Source organism: Oryx dammah, unplaced genomic scaffold (assembly GCF_014754425.2).
Source record: "Oryx dammah isolate SB20612 unplaced genomic scaffold, SCBI_Odam_1.1 HiC_scaffold_10, whole genome shotgun sequence".
Lineage (NCBI taxonomy): Eukaryota > Metazoa > Chordata > Mammalia > Artiodactyla > Bovidae > Oryx > Oryx dammah.
In genome coordinates, this window is record NW_024070194.1 from 55,033,433 (window position 1) to 55,055,788 (window position 22,356).

General features: G+C 41.5%; 1 protein-coding gene and 1 long non-coding RNA gene across 4 annotated transcripts in view; one reads left to right on the forward strand and one right to left on the reverse strand.

Moving 5' to 3' along the window:
- The first annotated feature begins 41 nt into the window (after positions 1-41).
- On the forward strand, positions 42-22,020 carry LOC120869283. The gene is made up of 3 exons (XR_005722509.1): positions 42-110; positions 3,679-3,682; positions 21,991-22,020. It is a non-coding gene; the product is annotated as an uncharacterized LOC120869283 (long non-coding RNA).
- PRPF18 (pre-mRNA processing factor 18) overlaps positions 1,233-22,356 on the reverse strand; it is a 56,493-nt gene continuing 35,369 nt past the window's right edge. For all 3 annotated transcript variants that reach the window (XM_040248510.1, XM_040248509.1, XM_040248511.1), the window contains one exon: positions 1,233-1,887. In XM_040248510.1, coding sequence (XP_040104444.1) covers positions 1,807-1,887 — 81 coding nt within the window. In that variant the 3' untranslated portion in view covers positions 1,233-1,806. The remainder of the gene's footprint in view (positions 1,888-22,356) is intronic.

A 22,356-nucleotide genomic window follows, 5' to 3' on the forward strand; every position in this document is an offset into this window, starting at 1 on the left:
AGTCAACAATATTTATACACAAGTTCTCTACAAGACTATATAACTGAAATCTACACTGTTGTCACATCTTATGAAAGCCTGTCTCTTATTGCTCTACTAAGCTTCATACAGTTCTAATTAATTTAATAAGAAATGGTTTTCTAAAGTGGGGCGAAGGGCAAGGAACACTGATTCAATTCAGGACAGCAGGCCTCAGCCACCATCAAGCAAATAACCAGCGGACACAATCAGCCCAGCGTAGACACAGACCCCACAAGTGGCCAAAACTGGCTTTCAAGGCTTTCCAAGAGGGGCCAGAATAAGTAATTGAGTCCACTTGCACTCACTTAGCTGACTCCAGGCCCCACATTCTGGATTCTTCTAAACTCAGAAATGGCTGAAAGTGTGAGCAGTTATACAGCGTGGACATAGTAAGTGCTTAATAAGTACTTCCACTAACGAGCCCTGCTGACGCTGCCACCAGCAGCATGGCTGTCATCATGAGGTGAGCACGCATCGTCCTGACCAGTGGTTTGGGAAAGCTACTTAGTCTTCACTCTACCAACAACAAGGACACAACTGTTATGTATTGAGTTATTTGCCAGGTAGCGTGCTATACATTTTGTTTTACTTAGAACAGTGATGCTATGAGGCATGGACAATGACTACCACCATCTGCAGACAAGGAAGCTGAAGTTTAGAGAGATGAAGTACCTTGCTTGTGGGTGTACAGACATACACATGCCTGTGTTGCTTGAAATTTGAGGCGAGGCAGTTCTGATGTCAGAGCCCCACTCCTACCAGGAGCTGCCAGCGCCACTCCACCTGGTCAAGTACCATTCTAATTACCCACCTGTCTCTATCCACTGAGTCCTCTCGACTTCTAAAGCGCAGTGATTCATCACAATTATCTGGGTGTGACACTGTGCAAGAGTCAAAAGAAGTCCTCACTTGAGTGAAATCAGACCAAGCCCTACAACCTGGGCAGTGACAAGAGTCCAGCACCCTTCTCTTTGGCTGGCGAGACGGAGCGAGACCAGCCATCCACCACGGTCTCGGGAGGATGACATTAGCAGGCAGTCCTATTCTAGGAAGAGCCAGCAGCAGCCCTGACAATCCACTTCCTCACCTTGAAACCTTGATGCCTGGGGCTACTGAATTTGAACTTCTGTTGGTTTAATATACCATCTTTGTTTTCCAAAGTTCTACTTCCTGTTAATTCTGTTCTGAGAGATGACCAATACTATAATGTATATCTTTAAAGGATAAAAGCTTTAAAATGCAAGATAGACAATAGTAAAAACATTTACATTCAAATATATTGCAAGGTGGCAAAAGTCAAGCAACATTTAAGGATGATCAAGTTTCACTAAATAGTTCCATATTTTTGTTGAAAAATATAAAAATATTTCTCTATAAACACAACATAAAAGGCAACATGAAAATTACCATATTTTATAGAAATCATTAAGTCCATCCTCAAATGTTCCTCTTTAATCCTCTCATTTCAACTTTTAGGTCTAGAGGGGAAAAGTTATTTTAAACCGTGTCCTGTGACTGTTTTAAATTTACACATTTAAATTACTGGGGAAAGTCTTTAGTACTTAATTTTTTGACTACTTAAAAAGTAAGACACAAAAATCACTCTGTAGTCAGATGTGACATGAGAGCCAACACACGTTCTTAAAACCAAGAGCTGCATTAGGTAGAACTCAGAGACCACAAACTCCTTTTTTCTTCTTCCCTCATTGCAACTGGTGGTAATTCCAGAAGTCCGTGACAGGCTTCCTTAAGTTTCTCTTGATATTTACACACCGCACACAGATCTCATAGTGCATTGTACTCCACACATTTTGATGGATCTGTAGGAAAGTGCTTCTGGCAAATGGTCATTAACCTCTTCAGTCCCTAAGGAAAAAAAAAAAAAAATAGTGGTTGGCTATGGTATGATTAAACTTTTTAAAATTTTTACTTAACTGTTTATTTCTGGCTGCCCTAGGGCTTCACTGCTGTGCACAGGCTTTCTCTAGCTGTGGTGAGTGGGGGCTACTCTCCAGTTGCGCACAGGCTCTATGGTGTGCGAGCTTCAGGAGTTGTGGCTCCCCAGCTCTGGAAAACAGGCTCTACCGTTGTGGCACACAGGCTTAGTTGCTCCAAGGCATGTGGAATCCTCCTGACCCAGGGATTGAACCCATGTCTCCTGCAATGGCAGGCAGATTCTTTACCACTGAGCCATCAGGGAAGCCCTCAAACAACTCTTAAGCTAAGTGAAATCACCAAAAACAGAACCAAACAACAAGAAAAAAAAAAGCCTGCCAATCTCTGAGGTCCCACAGGAAGCAGATAACACAAATATAAATTACTTTTACGAAGTGAGTTATAATCTAAGAGATTAAACATCAGAGAAACAAGATTTTCAAACATCTTACTTAAAGTCTTTTGTGGGTTCAAAGACTGTCCATATTATGCTGTCTAAGGACTGGGAGTGTGGAGGGAGGCTATCTTTCAGCTCATTTCCAAGAAGGAAGACGTGCTGGCAAAGACAGACCAGGGAATTTGTTTTCTTCCTAGCTTTTTATTGTTATATCCTGTATCTAAGAGGGTATTTGCTTCAAGATAAAGACCCTTCTGGCTTTAGACCAGCTTTTCCTTCTGTGAATTCTAATCATGTGGATGCAGAACTGGATCCATGAAATCCATGAAAACGTCTGTGATATCGTTAATCTGGGATCCTAAGTCTTCTCAAAGGAACAGGTGAGAAGAGAGGCAAAGCCAGGAAAGGGAACACTCTGATGAAATACGGAATAGCTTCAGTCCACAGCAAAACACAGCAAGAATTATTATGAACCAATAAAGGCAAACTGATGGTAAGACAAGTGGGGGTCATTTTCCTTACACCGCAGGATTAGAATTTTAGGCATCTGTGCCTTTACAGGAGATAACTGTGATGCTTAGATACACTCACTAAGCTGATTCTCTGATTTAAAAATAAATATTAAAAGAGTCTCCATCATAAAGTTACTATGGAATGTTACAATAAGTATTTGCAATAAGGACTGCTAGCACCCAGCACAGATTTTTAAAGGGGCATAATCTCATGATAGCCTATGAATATTTTCCAAATGGAAACAAATCTTCCCAATTAGATCTCTCATGATTTTAGTTTTAAGTTGCTTGAGGATGCTTAAACCAGTAAGATAAGGAGCTGCTTAGCTTAGCTTACTGCAAATAGCTTAAAATCAGTAGTACTCTTAAATATAGTTTTTACTTATATAAAAATAATACATCTATTTAATAAATCCTTATTCAGGACCTACTATATGACAAGCAATGTTCTAGGCTGTGGGAATACAGCAGAGAATGAGAGAGAAATCACCATTCTCATTGAGAATGCATTCTAATAAAGGAAGAAAGAGAACAGGTATAAGACAAGAAACAAAATGACTATGTAAATGTCTAATATGTTGAATGATGGTAAGTGCTATGGAAAAGATCAGGCAGGCAAGAGGTATGCATGCTGTGAGAAGTGACCAGGACTCTGGCTTTCCCTGAACACAAGAGCCACTGAAGTGCTCTGAGTAAGAGAACATCACAGTCTGGTTTGTATTTTAAATACATCCTTCTGGGTGCAGTACAGATACCGAACAAAAGAGAGGCAAGAGGAGCTCAGAGCAGAGACAGTGCAACCATCCAGAGAAGAGAGGTTGGTGGCTGGAACTAGGTGGGGGCAGTGGAGGTGGTGAAGGGATCAGATTCCAGATGTAATTTGAATATGGAACCATCACAGTTTGCTGATGTGGGCTGAGAAAGAGAAAAGCCAAGGACAATGCCATGTTTTGTGTGCATGTTATTATATATATATATTTTTTTAATCACATAGTTCTTGTATCAAATAATAGCAGTCTCCTGCCTCATCTTTTCCAATCCCTAATTCCTGCATCGCAAAGGCAACCACTTCAAATTTCTGAAGTGTTTCTTGGTATTTACTGCTGTATTTCTAAACACTACATTGATAGTGCTTGATTTTTTCTAGTTTTTATTTTTTTCTCTATTAATACTACCAAAGTTGGAAATTTAATTTTCTTACACCAGCACACTGGCCTCACACAGCGTGCACGCACCTTTCTCCCCCATTCCTTCCACAAATCACAATTTTCAGTGAACACATATTCAGGACATACTTCATAATGTCTACACAAATACTGTCCAAAACAGAGCCAATATCCTTTTTCTTGGGTATTTCCCCCCATCTTTTTGCTTTTCTGTGTAACTATCAGTTCCTTCTCCAACAGTGAGACTACTCGCAACATGACCAAGCACAACAGGTAGTCAGGGTCCACTCTCTGTTGCAGTCTAGACCAGCTGAATTCCAGACCTCCTTGTACTGCTATGATCCCGGAGCATCCCTTCACGTTCCATCTGGGAATTCCTTCTGCCCTGCTCGTGTGCTGGATCTTATTTCCTGGATCTTTTGTGTTTGTTTCCCTCGTTTTGGTGGAGCACATCCTCCAATCAGACCCAACATAACATAGTGGAGGTGTTAAGACTCCTGAGGTTCAAATCCCAATCCCACCACCTACTGGTTGTGGGACCTTGGGAACTTACTTCTCCATGCCTCAGTTTCCCAACTTGTAAAGCACATAAATCATAGTATCACACTCATATTACATATGTGAGAGAAGAGAGAATATGTATGCTAAATTGCTACAAGGACCACATAGTAATAAACAGCATATAAGTGTCAGCTACGATAATGATTTCAAAGAATGGGACACAAAATGCGACACAGAGTATGTGACACAAAATGGGCCAAATTTTTGCCATCACCTGTCTAAAAATATCTTAAGCCTACACTCACACTTGACCAATAGTTCATATAGGAACAGAATTCAAAGTTGGGAGATTTTTTTCCCCTCACTATTACAAAGTTATTACTCTACTGTCTTCTTGCTTCCAGTACTGGAATGAGAAGTGTGGGGGCATTTTAATTCCTGAGCCTTCATAAGCAACCTGTTTTTCTCCAGAAGCACTGGATATCTCGTCTTTATCTTTGGCCCTCCAATATTTCATTATATTGAGCCTCAATATGAGACTCTTCATTTGTCATGCATTCAGTGAGCTCTTCTTTTCATTCTAGAAATGCATGTCCTTCAGTTCTGGGAAGTTTTTTGCATTAATTCTTTATTTCCTATCCTCCAGTTTCTCTGTTCTCCTTTCCCTAGAATTTGAACAGCTGCAGACCTTATAGGCCGACTCCTTCATTCTCTTATTTTCTATACTTCTGAGAGTTCTTCAACTTTATCTTCTCTTTTATCTAATTTTTAAAATTTCTGCTGTAACGTTTAACTTCTGAGAGCTCAGAATCAATCAAATGTTGATTCTGACTCTTTTTGTAGCTACTATTCTTATCTCATGGTTACAACTTTATCTAAGAATACTATATTTTTAATTGAAGGATTTTTTTTCTTTCTCCTATACTGTAATTCCATTACTCTCAACTCCATTGTTACTCTGTGTTTCGGTCTCGGTCTTTCATGTTGGAAACTTCCATGAACACCTGATGATCCTAAGTGAACATGCATATTTATGAATAAGGCAATAAGGAGCTAAAGGAAACTCACTGAATGGGCAGGGCTTATCAGTGGAACTTCATTTTAGGACAATATGGCAGTAAGCCAGTTTTTTCAGTGTTGGAATGCTAAATATTAGTAACTGTACATTTTTTCTCTTGGGTCAGTTCAGAGAAGAACTTCCGTTCCTGAGCTGGCAGTAAAAGCCACCTGCCAGCATCAGAGGAACCAAAGAGAAGAGAAGAGGAAACGGGGATCCCATTTGTCAACACATACACTCTCACTTGAATTGTCTGTTCTGAGTAGGGAATCTCACCTTGCCTGAGGGTAGAACCCCTCAGAACGTTTGTTTTCTGAAAGAGAAGAGACGGGAATGGGGGCCTACTTGCACAGGGACAAAGAATCTCCGGACAATTTATCCTAATTTCAACCACTCCTTCATTTTCAGACCCATCCCACAGTCTGGCCCTTTTTAAGTGCCTAAACATCCCATGTCCTGAGCCTTTCTAGATTCTACAGATTCTTCATTAATGACTCCTTAATGACTTTCTCCCCACACAGTATTAAATAAATTGATTTTTCTTAATCATTATTGTTTCCAGGAAAATATTCTGCATTTTAAGAAGTCTGATGAACTGTACATTTAAGATGGTACACCTAAAATGGTACACTTAACTGTACACTCAAGATGGTAAAGCTGAGTAAGAAATTTTTTTAATGTTCAACTTGGTAAAATTTATGACAAATACTTCAGTTTTTAAAAATCTAATACTAAGCATTAGAGAATGTTCTAGACAAGATATAGGAATATCAAATATGGCTACAGTTTGCTGTATGATAGTTTGTGATACAGGATACAAATCCTGGTTAATGAGAGTTGTTCATATCCAGATAAATCAGTGAACCATTAAAACAATCAACCTGCATCAACTAAAGCAACACCAATTCTTTATTACTGCAGAAAACAAAAACTTCTTAAAATCTAACCAAACTACAATCATAACCTTTTAGTTAGATTTGTCTTACCTTATGAACTATCATTAGTCAACAGAACTTGAGGAAGATTTTAAGTAATATTTTTACTGCAACATAAGACATTTAAATATTCACCGGAAGGACTGATGCTGAAGCTGAAGCTCCAATACTCTGGCCACCTGATGCAAAGAGCCAACTCATCAGAAAAGACCCTGATGCTGGGAAAGATTGAAGGCAGAAGGAGAAGGGGGCAGTAGAGGATGAGATGGTCCACTCCACGGACATGAATTTGAGCAAACTCCAAGAGACAGTAGAGGACAGAGGAGCCTGGCATACAGTAGTCCATGGGACGGGAGTTGGATACAACTTAGGGACTGAATAACATCAAAGGAAAACATTATTAAATCAATTATTTCTGTCCCTGTCACTAGTGTACCCTGTAAGAACAGAGTCTCGAAAATGAAAGCACAGATGTGTTTAGTGGTGCAGCATAGGAACATGAAGAACAGGGGTAAGTTAAGAATGTTCTCCACTTAGCTATTCAAATTCTCTCAATGAAGTCGAAGGATGCTTAATAACTGTTTTTCATGAGCGTCTTGTCTGCATTGGACAATATCACCACCCTCATTCTCCACATCTGCATGTTGCCTGGGGTCCCATTGCTTCACTGGGTGCCTCTCTGCCTGGGACTGGAGCCTGCAGTAGAGGGCCTCCTACAGCCACCCTACACCCTCCAGAGTGGCTAGCGGAAGGAGTCATGTGGCCTGGAGATGTTGGCTGGACCCTTTCCTTGGCGGCCTCCCTCCCGGGGACTTTGAGGTACATAAGATGTGCCTAAGATGGCAGAGTACAAGGATGTGCACTCATCTCGTGTGAGAACTCCAAAACTGCATCTAGCTGCTGAACAATCATCGACAGGAGAATGCTGGATCCCAACAAAAAATATACCCCACGTCCAAGGGCAAAGGAGAAGCCCCTACAAGACGATACAAGGGGCGAAATCAGTTTTAGGATCAAACGCCATACTTGCCACAGATGCTCGGAGGACTCAAACAAAACCTTGTGCACACAAGGACCCAGGGATCTCACAGAGACTGAGCCAGACCTGCCTTTGAGTGTCTGAGTGTCTCCTGCAGAAGCACAGGTCAGCGGTGGCCTGCCATGGGAACAGGGGCTCTGGCTCCAGCAGTCCCAGGAGGCACGGCATGTGAATCCCACCAAGCGACCAGGCAGACAACTCACAAACTGAAGAACAATTATACCAAAGAAGTTCCCACACTGTTGTAAAAGTACTAGGGCCCACAACAGATTTCCCAATCTGGGGATCCAGCAAAGGGACTGAGAATCCCCAGAGAGAATTTGACTTTGAAGGCAAGTAGGATTTGATTACAGAACTTCCACAGGACTGGGGAAACAGACTCTTGGAGGGCACAAACAAAACCTTGTGCACACCAGCATCCAGGAGAAAGGAGCAGTGACCCCACAAGAGACTGAGCCAGACTGCTCTGTGAGTGTCCAGGAGTCTCCAGCAGAGGCATGGGTCGACAGTGGCCTGCTGTGTGATCAGGGGCATGGGATACAACAGTCCTGGAAAAAGCCCTTTTGAAGGAGGTCACCATTACCCCTACCATAGTTTCACATCAGGCCAAACTGCAGGGAGGGAACACAGCCCCATCATCAAAAGAAAACTGGATTAAAGATTTACTGAGCACGGCCCCTCCCCAAGAAAGGCAATGCCAAAGAATGCTGAAACTACTGCACAATTGCACTAATCTCACATGCTAGCAAAGTAATGCTCAAAATTCTCCAGGCCAGGATTCAGCAATATGTGAATTGTGAACTTCCAGATGTTCAAGCTGGTTTTAGAAAAGGCAGAGGAACCAGAGATCAAATTGCCAACATCCAATGGATCATGGAAAAAGCAAAAGAGTTCCAGAAAAACATCTATTTCTGCTTTCTTGACTATGCCAAAGCCTTTGACTGTGTGGATCACAATAAACTGTGGAAAATTCTGAAAGAGATGGAAATACCAGACCACCTGACCTGCCTCTTGAGAAATCTGTATGCAGGTCAGGAAGCAACAGTTAGAACTGGACATGGAACAACAGACTGGTTCCAAATAGGAAAAGGAGTACATCAAGGCTATATATTGTCACCCTGCTTATATAACTTATATGCAGAGTACATTAGGAGAAACGCTTGCCTAGTTGAAGCACAAGCTAGAATCAAGACTTCTGGGAGAAATATCAATAACCTCAGATATGCAGATGATACCACCTCTATGGCAGAAACCAAAGAACTAAAGAGCCCTTGATGAAAGTGAAAGAGGAGAAGTGAAAAAGTTAGCTTAAAACTCAACATTCAGAAAACTTAGATCATGGCATCCAGTCCCATCACTTCATGGCAAGTAGATGGGGAAACAGTGGAAACAATGCCTGACTTTATTTCTGGGGGCTCCAAAATCACTACAGATTTCTTGCTGACTACAGCCATGAAATTAAAAGACGCTTACTCCATGGAAGGAAAGTTATGACCAACCTAGACAGCATATTAAAAAGCAGAGACATTACTTTGCCAACAAAGGTCTGTCTTGTCAAGGCTATGGTTTTCCAGTAGTCATGTATGGATGTGAGAGTTGGACTGTAAAGAAAGCTGAGCACCGAAGAATTGATGCTTTTGAACTGTTGGAGAAGACTCTTGAGAGTCCCTTGGACTGCTAGGAGATCCAACTAGTCCATCCTAAAGGAAATCAGTCCTCAATATTCATTGGAAGGACTGGACACTGAAGCTGAAACTCTAATACTTTGGCCACCTGATGCGAAGAGCTGACTCACTGGAAAAGACCCTGATGCTGGGAAAGATTGAAGGCAGGAGAATGGGATGACAGACAACGAGATGGTTGGATGGCATCACCGACTCAGTGGACATGAATTTGAGTAAACTCCGGGAGTTGGCGATGGACAGGGAGGCCTGGCGTGCTGCAGTCCATGGGGTCACAAAGAGTCCGACAGGACTGAGTGACTGAACTGAACTGAGCGTTGCCCCGCCCATCAGAGCAAGATGCAGATTTCCCCATAGCCAGTCCCTCCCATGAGGAAGCTTCCACAAGCCTTTTATCATTATGCATCAGAGGGCAGACAAAATGGAAACCACAATTACAGAAAACTGATCACTTAGATCACAAGCTTGTCTCACTCAAGAAGCTACAAGCCATGCCATGTAGGGCCATCCAAGACAGGAGTCATGGTGGACAGTTCTTACTAAACATGGTCTACTGGAGAAGGGAATGGCAAATGACTTCAGTATTCTTGCCTGGAGAACCTCATGAACAGTATGAAAAGGCAAAAAGATATGACACTGAAAGATAAACTACCCAGATTGGTAGGTGCCCAATATGCTACTAGGGCAGAGTGGAGAAATAGCTCCAGAAAGAGTGAAGAGACAGAGCCAAAGCAAAAACAATGCTCAGCTGTGGACGTGAGTGGTGATGGAAGGAAAGTCCGATGCTGTAAAAAAACAATACTGCACAGGAACCTGGAATGTCAGGTCCACGAATCAACATAAACTGGAAGTGGTGAAACAAGAGATGGCAACAGCGAAAACTGACATTTTAGGAATCTGACCTAAGATGGACCAAAATGAGCAAATTTAATTCAGATGACTATTATATATACTACTGTGGGCAAGAAGCCCTTAGAAGAAATGGAGTAGCCCTCATAGTCAACAAGAGTCCAAAATGCAGTACCTGGGTGCAATCTCAAAATCAACAGAATGATCTCAGTTCACTTCCAAGGCAAACCATTCAATATCACAGTAATCCAAGTCTATGCCCCAAACACTAATGCTGAAGCAGCTGAAGTTGAACAGTTTTATGAAGACCTATAAAACCTCCTAGAACTAACACCAAAAAAAATGTTCTTTTCATCACAGGGGACTAGCATGCAAAAGTAGGAAGTCAAGAGATACCTGGAATAATGGACAAGTTTGGCCTTGGAGTACAAAATGAAGCATGGCAAAGGCTAACAGAGCTTTGCCAAGAGAATACACTGGTCAGACCAAACACCCTCTTCCAACAACACATGAGAAGACTCTATACATGGACATCACCAGATGGCCAACACCAAAATCAGACTGATTATATTCTTTGCAGCCAAAGATGGAGAAGCTCTACAGAGTCAGCAAAAACAAGACAGGAGATGACTGTGGCTCAGATCATGAAAGCTTTATGGCAAAATTCAGAATTAAATTGAAGAAAGCAGGGCAAACCACTAGACCATTCAGGTATGACCTAAATCAAATCCCTAACAAATATATAGTAGAAGTGAGAAATAGATTCAAGGGATTAGATCTGATAGAGTGCCTGAAGAACTATGGATGGAGGTTTGTTAACACTATACAAGAGGCAGTGATCAAAACCATTCCCAAGAAGTGAGCAAGTGACTGAAAGCTGCTCAGTCATGTCTGACTCTTTGCAACCCCATGGACTATATAGTCCATGGAATTCTCCAGGCCAGAATATTGGAGTGGGTAGCCTTTCCCTTCTCCAGGGGATGTTCCCAATCCAGGGATCAAATGCAGGTCTCCCACATTGCAGGTGGATTCTTTACCAGCCACAAGATGATGAAAAGGAAAAAGCAAAATGGTTGTCTGAGGAGATCTTACAAACAGGTTCTCTGAGAAAAGAGAACTAAAAGGCAAAGGAAAAAAGGAAAGATATATCCATGTGAATGCAGAGTTCCAAAGAATAGCAAGGAGAGATAAGAAAGCCTTCTAAGTGATCAATGCAAAGAAACAGAGGAAAACAATACAGTGGAAAAGACTGAGAGATCTCTTCAAGAAAATCAGAGATAACAAGGGAGCATTTCATGCAAAGATGGGTACAATAAAGGACAGAAACTGCATGGACCTAACGTAAGTAGATGATGTTAAGAGGAGGTGACAAGAATACACAGAAGGACTATACAAAGAAGATCTGAATGACCCAGATAACCATGATGGTGTGATCACTCACCTAGAGCCAGAAATCCTGGAGTGCAAAGTCAAGTGGGTCTTAGGAAGCATCACTACAAACGAAGCTAGTAGAGGTGATGGAATGCCAGCTGAGCTATTTATTTCAAATCCTAAAAGATGATACTGTTAAAGTGCTGCACTCAGTATACCAGCAAATTTGGAAAACTCAGCAATGGTCATGGACTGGAAAAGGTTGTTTTTTTATTCCAATCCCAAAGAAAGGCAATGCCAAAAAAAGTTTTAAGTACCACACATTGCATTCATCTCACGTGCTAGCAAATGATTGCTCAAAATTTTTCAATCTAGGCTTCAATAATATGTGAACGGTGAACTTCCAGATGTTCAAGTTGGTTTAAGAAAAGGCAGAAGAACCAGAGATTAAATTGCGAACATCTGCTGGATCATAGAAAAAGCAAGGGAATTTCAGGAAAACATCCACTTCTGCTTCAGTGACCACACTAAAGACTTGACTGTGTGGATCACAACAAACTGTGGGAAATTCTTCAAGGGATAGGAACTCTAGACCACCTTACCGGTCTCCTGAGAAACCTGTATGGAGGTCAAGAAGTAACAGTTGGAACTGAATACGGAACAACAGATTGGTTCAGAATTGGGAAAGAAGTACATCAAGGCTCTACACTGTCACCTTGCTTATTTAACTTCTATGCAGAGTACATAATGCGAAATGCTGGACTGGATAAAGCACAGTCTGGAATCAAGATTGCAAGAGAAATATCAATAATCTCAGATATGCAGATGAAACCACCCTCATGGCAGAAAGGAAAAAGGAACTAAAGAGCCTCCTGATGAAAAGGAGAGTGGAAAAGTTGGCTTAAAACTCAGCATCCAAGAAACAAAGATCATGGCATCTGGTCCCATCACTTCATGATAAATAGATGGGGAAACAATGGAAACAGTGACAGACCTTTATTTTCAGTTCAGTCACTCAGTTCAGTTCAGTTCAGTTGCTCAGTCGTGTCCGACCCTTTGCGACCCCATGAATCGCAGCACGCCAGGCCTCCCCGTCTATCACCAACTCCCGGAGTTCACTCTAACTCACGTTTAGTCCTGTCCAACTCTTTGCAATCCCATAAACTGCAGCATGCTAGGCCTCCCTGTCCATCACCAACTCCCGGAGTTCACCCAAACGCATGTCCATTGAGTCGGTGATGTATCCAAACATCTCATCCTCTGTTGTCCCCTTCTCCTCCTGCCCTCAATTCCTCCCAGCATCAGAGTCTTTTCCAATGAGTCAGCTCTTCGCATGAGGTGGCCAAAGCACTGGAGTTTCAGCTTCAGCCATCAGTCCCTTCAATGAACATTCAGGACTGATCTCCTTCAGGATGGACTAGTTAGGTCTCCTAGCAATCCAAGGGACTCTCAAGAGTCTTCACCAATACCACAATTCAAAAGCATCAATTCTTCTGTGCTCAGCTTTCTTTATAGTCTAATTCTCACATCCATACATGACTACCAGAAAAACCATAGCCTTGACTAGATAGACCTTTGTTGACAAAGCAATGTCTGTGCTTTTTAATAAGCTGTCTACGTTGGTTATAACTTTCCTTCCAAGGAGTAAGCGTCTTTTAATTTCATGGTTGCAATCACCATCTGCAGTGATTTTGGAGCCCAAAAAGATAAAGTCAGCCACTGTTTCCACTATTTCCCCATATATTTGCCATGAAGTGATGGGACCGGACCCCATGATCTTAGTTTTCTGAACGTTGAGCTTTACATGTCCAGTTCTAACTGTGCTTCCTGACCTGCATACAGGTTTCTCAAGAGGTAGGCCAGGTGGTCTGGTATTCTCATCTCTTTCAGAATTTTCCACAGTTTACTGTGATCCATGCAGTCAAAGGCTTTGGCATAGACAATAAAGGAAAAATAGATGTTTTTCTGGAACTCTCTTGCTTTTTCCATGATCCATTGGATGTTGGCAATTTGATCTCTGGTTCCTCTGCCTTTTCTAAAACCAGCTTGAACATCTGAAAGTTCATAGTTCACATATTGCTGAAGCCTGGCTTGGAGAATTTTGAGCATTACTTTACTAGCATGTGAGATGAGTGCAGTTGTATGGTAGTTTGAGCATTCTTTGGCATTGCCTTCCTTTGGGACTGGAATGAAAACTGATCTTTTCCAGTCCTGTGGCCCCTGCTGAGTTTTCCAAATTTGCTCACATACTGAGTGCAGCTCTTTCACAGCATCATCTTTTAGGATTTGAAATAGCTCAACTGGAATGCCATCACCTCTACTAGCTTTGTTCGTAGTGATGCTTCCTAAGGCCCACTTGAATTCATGTTCCAGGATTTTTGGCTCTAGGTGAGTGATCACACCATTGTGATTATCTGGGTCGTGAAGATCTTTTTTGCACAGTTTTCTGTGTATTCTTGCCTCCTCGTCTTAAGAGCTTCTGCTTCTGTTAGGTCCATACCATTTCTGCCCTTTACTGAGCCCATCTTTGCATGAAATGTTCCCTTGGTATCTCTAATTTTCTTGAAGAGATCTCTAGTCTTTCCTATTTTATTGTTTTCCTCTATTTCTTTGTACCGATCGCTGAGGAAGGCTTTCTTATCTCTCCTTGCTGTTCTTTGGAACTCTGCATTCAGATGCTTATATCTTTCCTTTTCTGCTTTGCTTTTCACTTCTCTTCTTTTCACACCTATTTGTAAGGCCTCCTCAGACAGCCATTTTGCCTTTTTGCATTTCTTTTTCTTGGGGATGGTCTAGATCCCTGTCTCCTATACAATGTCATGAACCTCCGTCCATAGTTCATCAGGCTGTCTGTCTATCAGATCTAGTCCCTTAAATCTGTTTCTCACTTCCACTGTATAATCATAAGGGATTTGATTTAGGTTGTACTTGAATGGTCTAGTGGTTTTCCCCACTTTCTTCAATGTAAGTCTGAGTCACAGTCAGCTCCCAGTCTTGTTTTTGCTGACTGTATAGAGCTTCTCCATCTCTGGCTGCAAAGAATAAAATCAATTTGATTTTGGGGTTGGCCATCTGGCGATGTCCATGTATAGAGTCTTCTCTTGTGTTGTTGGAAGAGGGTATTTACTATGTCCAGTGCATTCTCCTGGCAAAACTCTATTAGCCTTTGCCCTGTTTCATTCTGTACTCCAAGGCTAAATTTCCCTGTTACTCCAGGTGTTTCTTGACTTCCTACTTTTGCATTCCAGTCCCCTATAATAAAAAGGACATCTTTTGGGGGTGTTAGTGCTAAAAGGTCTTGTAGGTCTTCACAGAACCATCCAACTTCAGCTTCTTCAGCGTTACTAGTCAGGGAATAGACTTGGATTACCATGATACTGAATGGTTTACCTTGGAAATGAACAGAGATCATTCTGTTGTTTTTGAGATTGAATCCAAGTACTGCATTTCAGACTCTTTTGTTAACTATGATGGCTACTCCATTTCTTCTGAGGGATTCCTGCCCACAGTAGTAGATATAATGGTCATCTGAGTTAAATTCACCCATTCCAGTTGATTTTAGTTCGCTGATTCCTATAATGTTGACGTTCACTCTTGCCATCTCCTGTTTGACCATTTCCAATTTGCCTAGATTCATGGGCCTAACATTCCAGGTTCCTATGCAATATTGCTCTTTACAACATTGGTCCTTGCTTCGATTACCAGTCACATCCACAACTGGGTGTTGTTTTTGCTTTGGCTCCATCCCTTCATTCTTTCTGGAGTTATTTCTCCACTGATCTCTAGTAGCATACTGGGCACCTACCGACCTGGGGAGTTCATCTTTCAGGGAACATCTTTCAGAGTTCCACTTTTAGTGAACAGTCATTCAGGTCTGACAGAATGTGGTCCACTGGAGAAGGGAATGGCAAACCACTTCAGTATTCTTGCTTTGAGAACCCCATGAACAGTATGAAAAGACAAAAAGATAGGACACTGAAAGAATTTTATTTTGGTGGGCTCCAAAATCACTGCAGATGGTGACTGCAGCCATGAAATTAGAAGGCACTTGCTCCTTGGACAAAAAGCTATGACAAACCTAAGCAGTATATTAAAAAGCAGAGACATTACTTTACTGACAAAGTCCATATAGTCAAGGCTATGGTTTTTCCAGTAGTCATGGATGGATGTGAGAGCTGGACTATAAAGAAAGCTGAGCATTGAAGAATTTATGCTTTTCAACTGTGGTGTTGGAGAAGGCTCTTGAGAGTCCCTTGCACAGCAAGGAGATCCAACCAGTCCATCCTAAAGGAAATCAGTCCTGAATATTCACTGGAAGGACTGATGCTGAAGCTGAAACACCAATCCTTTGGCCACCTGATGTGAAGAACTGACTCACTGGAAAAGACCCTGATGCTCGGAAAGATTGAAGGCGGGAGGAGAAGGGGATGACAGAGGATGAGATGGTTGGATGGCATCACTGACTCACTGGACACGAGTTTGAGCAAGCTCTGGGAGTTGGTGATGAACAGGGAAGCCCAGCATGCTGCAGTCCACGGGGTTACAAAGAGTCGGATACGACTGAGCAACTGAATGAACTGCCAATGTTCTAATAAAGGAATGAATTAACACGAGATAGTTAAAAATTAATCCTAACTTTAATGGAATACACCTTTAACCCAAAGTGTGATTTTCTAAAAATGTGTACTTAATAAAAATTTCTACACTTTCAACACTCATAGCCATGTATATACCGAGGCCAATCCTTCAAAAAGGGTCCACAAGAATTCTTTTCACACAAGTGTATATGATTAAAATTGAGTGGATCTAAATTACTCATTCCAGACTTTTCAATTTCTGATCTGGATCAAGCTGCTTGGGACAAAAGCAATCTCACACTGCTTCCTATGAAGAGTCCCAGTGCAACTGCCAAATGTATTCAACTGCTCAGGCTGTGCAGGACTTAGTGGAAAATTAAAGAAAACTCAGTTTGGGACTAACTTAATCATCTTCTTGAGTTTACGGTAAGAAACAGTGCTGCTCCCATTTTTACCTGTCTGAATGTTACATAAATGAACAGAATTACAAATTCAAAGGTTTATCATTTCATAGAAAGTAGTATCAAATGACAGGTGATAATTACATTTTGAAAACAGCACTCACCTACTTAATGAAAGTAGGTAAAAATGTATGGCAAAAGACCAATTTGAGGCAAGATTTTATTTATCTGACCTACAAGGACTTCACAGTGCAAGATGATCTTTTCTTTTTTTTTTTTTTTCTCATGCATGTGATTGAGAAATATAAGTTAATATCCCAAGCAAAATGTCTGTTCAGCTGCCAACTAAAAAAGCATCATGGCACCAACACTGAGTGTTCTATATTAAAAGGTAATGTAGGGCTTTCCTGGGGGCCCAGTGATAGAGAATCCACCTGCCAATGCAGAAGACACAAGCTCAATACCTGGTCTGGGAAGATCCCACATGCAGTGGAACAACTAATAAGGGCAGGCACCACAGCTACCGAGCCTGTGCTCCTGAGCCTGGGAGCCACAACGACTGGGCCCACGTGCTGCAACTACTGAAGCCTGCACACCTAGAACCCGCGCTCGGCAACTAGAGAAGCCACTGCAAGAGAAGCTTGTGCATCCCAACGAAGAGCAGCCCCCACTCACCACAACTAGAGAAAAACCTGTGCAGCAATGAATACCCAACACAGCCGAAAATAGAATAAACTTAAAAAAAATTTTTTTAAGGTAATATAGATGAAAGAGAAATGCTAAGCAGTATTTTTCTCTAAAAATTTGTTTTAATATGCCAGAAAGTTATTAAATGGGTAAACTGTTACCAAAGTAACTTGCCTTTAAGAAATGCTTTTTCAGACCCAAGAATGCCAGAAGGTAGGATAAGGCCACTTGACCCACAAATGTGTGACATAAAATCTGATGCATAGAGAGTGTTTACCAACTAACAATGATATTGTGTATCCAGGACATGGATCAAGCTGTGATTGCTCACTGCAGTAATGAATGTTTCTGTTATACCATTTTCAGCAATACATAAACATGTTATAAATTTACAAATGTTTCACAAAAACAAATTAAGCAAAGTCCAGATGAAATATGCCAAACTCTAAAATGCAGATATACATATCTGACATAAAATGCTGGAATGATGTTTTCACCAGCGAATTTACAAACTTGAGGTTACTGAACACAACTTGCCAGAGAAGAGTATTAAGGAACATTTTGCCTTTTGGAATAGTGAAGACTTAAGAGAAATTATGTGGGATGAATATTACTCCTTAATCTTCTAATTCCCAAAGAAACGTGTGCTGAAACACAACACACAGAGCAGTTAATCTACATGAATTAGGAAGGGTATCCACAGGAAAAGGAAGGGCACACTCAAGTTGGGTAATATGATGGTAGTAGTTCCAAGGATTTTACAAAGGTCTGGGCAAGACCGGGACCAACAAGAGACAGTACAGCATCCCGCAGACAGCAATACCCTGAAGCCATGGCCAGCCTGTTTCCAAGGGGGTGAGGGAAGAAAGTGGTGACTCAAAGTAGACAGAGATGGCCAGACCTTGAGGAGGGGTGCAGTGACTCCACAAGAGGAAGCCAGGAAAATAAACACACCAAACTCGTTCCTCTCCTGCCTACAAAATGCCTTCCCATCTCTCTCACAGCCCACCCCATTCAGAAGTCAGAGGGCAAGGGAGCCTGTCACTGTTGTTCATAAAAGCCAGGTTTCCAGGGCACAAGGTACGGGACCAGGTAAGGAAGGATGGACTGGATCTGGAGGGCAAATCACCATGTGAGGTCAATTTCAGCTTTTTGTCCTCCTCTTCTTTACCAACAAGTAAAGAACTGTCACAACATGAACCTTTTCAAGAGATGTCTGGAAATGACTGAATTACCAAGACGAACTAATGAAGAACTTCCTGTAAACCGAGGAGAAGCTTTACCCCAATCTGGGCCAAAGGTTACATCTGCGTTTGGCAGACCAACCAAAGTCCTTGAAGTTCCTACCAACAGTTCCATCTCATCTGAGATTTGCAGTTAACTAATATGCTATCCAACTTCTCTTTGATCTGCATGGTGAGAAAACCCTCCCTGTGGTGTGTTTAATTTTTGTGAGAAAGAGAACACTTCAAACAATTTTCACAGTTTAAATTCTACAGAGGTTTGCATAAAACCCAAAGATGAAATCATGTTATAGTAAAGAGCCCCTTGAATTGTTTCCAGGCCCAAATACTGGAGTGGGTAGCCCTTCCTTTCTCCAAGGGATCTTCCCAACCGAGGGATCAAACCCAGGTCTCCCGCACTGTTAAGCAGATTCTTTACCAGCTAAGCCACCAGGGAAGCCCCAGTGAAGATCCCCTTGAACTGTTTTCACTGTATTTCAGAAGACAGTTATTTCTTACCAGTATTTCTATGCAAAAAGTAATTCTTCTATACATTCCAAGATCTCATTTAAGTGATGCCCAAGACCTGGCAATATTAACCAATAATGACACACATCAAAATAATGGTTATTTCTGATGGGAGGAGGGCTTAGGCTCAGAAAAGGGATGAGGGAAACTTCAGGGATGCTGCTAGAAACTTCCTGTTATCTAGACCTTGTTTTACATCTTGATACAAAATCACACGTACATGAAGAATCACTGAGCTGTACAATCAAGATCAGTACACTTTACATGCTTCACTACTTACAAAGGTTAAGAAAATACCGTGTTAAATGACTTTCACAACTACCTCCTCAGCAAAATACCTTAACGATGAAAAGGTTTGGGTTTACACATTTACTATGGGGTCAACAAACTACGGCCCACAGGCTGCTCATCCCTTTTATACATGGAATTTCACTGGAACACGGCCGCTGGCTGCTTTCACACAGCTGCTGGGTTGGAGAGTTGTAGCAGAAACCTATGAAGTGCAAAGCGTAAAGTATTTACTACCTGATCCTTTAAGAAAAAGTGGGTCACTCCATGACTTCAACTTCAAATCATATATTTAAACCATCCCTTTGTAGGAATAATTCAAATCAGTCTCACCCAATTACCAAAATAAGAGGAGAAAGATTCAAAAGACAGCTTAGTAAATCACTCAGTTAATTGTAATCAAGAATTTCATAAAATGCTAACATGGGGGTGGCAGCATTTTGCCTTGAGCTGCACCATGGGTTTAAGATAGATCAAGAACTAGCACTTAATTTGGCCTCACAAACTGCTAATTTTTTGTTTTTGTTATTGCCAATATTTTAAAAATAGGAACATATGCTTTTTTAAAAAATTAAGGATTCTGGCATCTCACTAAAAATCAGGAAGATGGAGCAACATTAGAAAGATATTCCTACAAAGTAACAAGGAGCTGAGGTGACACCAGTGATGCTAAGGCTAAGATGCAGCTGACACTTCATGCTGTGCCTGCACTGCCACGGTTTTAAATTATTTTATATTGGAGTACAATGGGACTAACAACACTGTTAATCACCTGTCCCCCTTTCTCATCACAGAGGTGACAGGAAAATGAAATACTGCTTCTCTGTCTACATGAAAAGCAGGAAAAGACAAGTCAGATCAAGGGTCAGGGGTTTCTTATACCACTCAGCTCACTCATTACCTGACTACCCTGTGAGTGTCAATTTCCAACCTCAGGTTTAAGCAATGGCCTCTAGGGAAAACAGCAGACAGCTATCAACAGACCAGAAAAGGGTAATAGTTAACCAGATTCTTTCAAATATCAAGTGGTAGGGATCTCCCCTGTATCTTCTAAAGCAGTCTACTCCTATTCTGGGGCAATTCTGCCTGTTAAAAAGTTTCTTTGTATTATTTTTGCAACCTCTTACCAGTCTACCATTGTTTCCAGACAAAAAGATTAAAAAAGGAAGAATCTTTTTCTTAAACTGATTAGAAATGTGTCTTCCTTCCTATACCTTGCTGCTGTTTAGTCGCTAAGTCATGTCCGACTCCTGGTGATCACAAGGACACAGGCTCCTCTGTCCATGGAATTCTCTAGGAAAGAATACTGGAGTGGGTTGCCATTTTCTTCTCCAGCGGGTCTTCCCGACCCAGGGATCAAACCAGCACTTCCTGCACTGGCAGGTGGAATCTTTACCATTGCGTCACCAGGGCCTTAACTGTATAGGACAAACTTAACCCCTCTTCTACCACAAAGTTCTCTCCTTATTGACAGTTACCCAGACCCCCAACAAGAGTCTCCTTTCTCAAGGACTAGAATAAAAAGCCAGACTTTCACCTCTCTTGCCTCTGAGCATTCATTCAATGGGCAAATCTTGATTGAGTACCCACCATGAGCACTATTTCTAGACTCTGAGGACACATCAGTGAGCTATGCTCCTGCCTTGTGGAACGTACACTAAATTAAATTATTATGTCTAACAATGTAGCATGAGCTCTCACTAGACCTTCCAGTAGCCATACTACACTACTGTTATTGTACTTACAGTCCACCAAATTCCCTAATTCTTCCAGATATACACTGCTCAAACTGCTCAAGCAACTGACAGTTCAAATTTCTTTATGGTCATCATAATCTTTTAGAATAAGGTAAGTACTAATTTTTTAGAATCAGTCTTTTTCTTCAGTCTGTCAAGAACTTCCAGAATGCAAATTTCTTCTCCATCTGAACGTACAGCCTATCTCTTCTGTTTCTTACTGTCTGTAAATCTGACATATAAACCTTTTGGTAGAGTCATCCAAGTTGGTCATGAAAACTGTTGAACAGGAGAGTGCTGAGGTCACTAAGAACCCCGTCCACCAGCATCCACCCAGACAGACATGGATTCGTTACTCAGTCCTCATGGCTTCTCTCACTCAACAAGCTGAGTCCACCTGGTTGTCTTATCATATTTACATCTGTACACAAGAATATTATTATGTTTAGGTCCTAAAGTTCAGATATAGTATGTTCACCAATATTCCCTAATCACCTTGGGGAAAAAGGAATGGAAGGAGAAAAGTTAAAAAGAAAGAACACTGGGGTTTCCCTGGTGATTCAGAGGTAGCAAATCTGCCTGCCAAAGCAGAAGACACAGGCTCAATCCCTGATCCAGAAAGATTCCACATGCTGCAGAGCAACTAAGCCCATGCGCCACAACTATGGAGCCTGTGCCCTAGAGCCCGGGTGCCTAGAGTCCAAGCTCACAACAAGAGAAGCCACCGCAATGAGAACCCCATACATCACAACCAGAGAGTAGCCCCTGCTCTCCACCAGCACAGCAAGACCCAGCACAGCCAAAAATAAAATAACTTTTTTTACAAAAACGAAGAACAATGGAGGGAGGATAGGTCATTGCATAGCTATAATAATAAATACTATTCCAAAATAAACCAGAAATCTTTAAAATACTAGGCATATTTTTAAAAAGGAAAAACGTTTCTAAGATGGTAATCAAACCACTGTTTAAAAAAGGCATGCTGTCTTTAAGACAGGGCTTCCCAGGTGGCTCAGCGGAAAAGAATCTGCCTGCCACTGCAGGAGACTCAGATTTAATCCCTGGGTCAGGAAGATCCCCTATAGGAGGAAATGGCAACCCACTCCAGTATTCTTGCCTGGAAAACTCCATGGACAGAGGAGCCTGGTGAGCTACAGTCCATTGGGTTGCAAAAAAGAGTCAGACAAGACAGCGTGTGCCACACACACACACACAAAATGGACTTTTATACACACTGTAGCTTTGGCCATGGTATAGCTGAAGACAATCAGTAAATTTAATCACTGGAAACAATATTCTACTGTTAAAGCCAAGCCACTTTTTCCCCCAACTAAAAGCTTTTTGCCTTCAATACAGTCAATGGTGGTTATTTAAAAAATGGAAATGTCTTTGATTTCCACAACTATATTTGAACTCTAAAATTCTGCAGTTCCCATTAGGGGGTCAAGCTG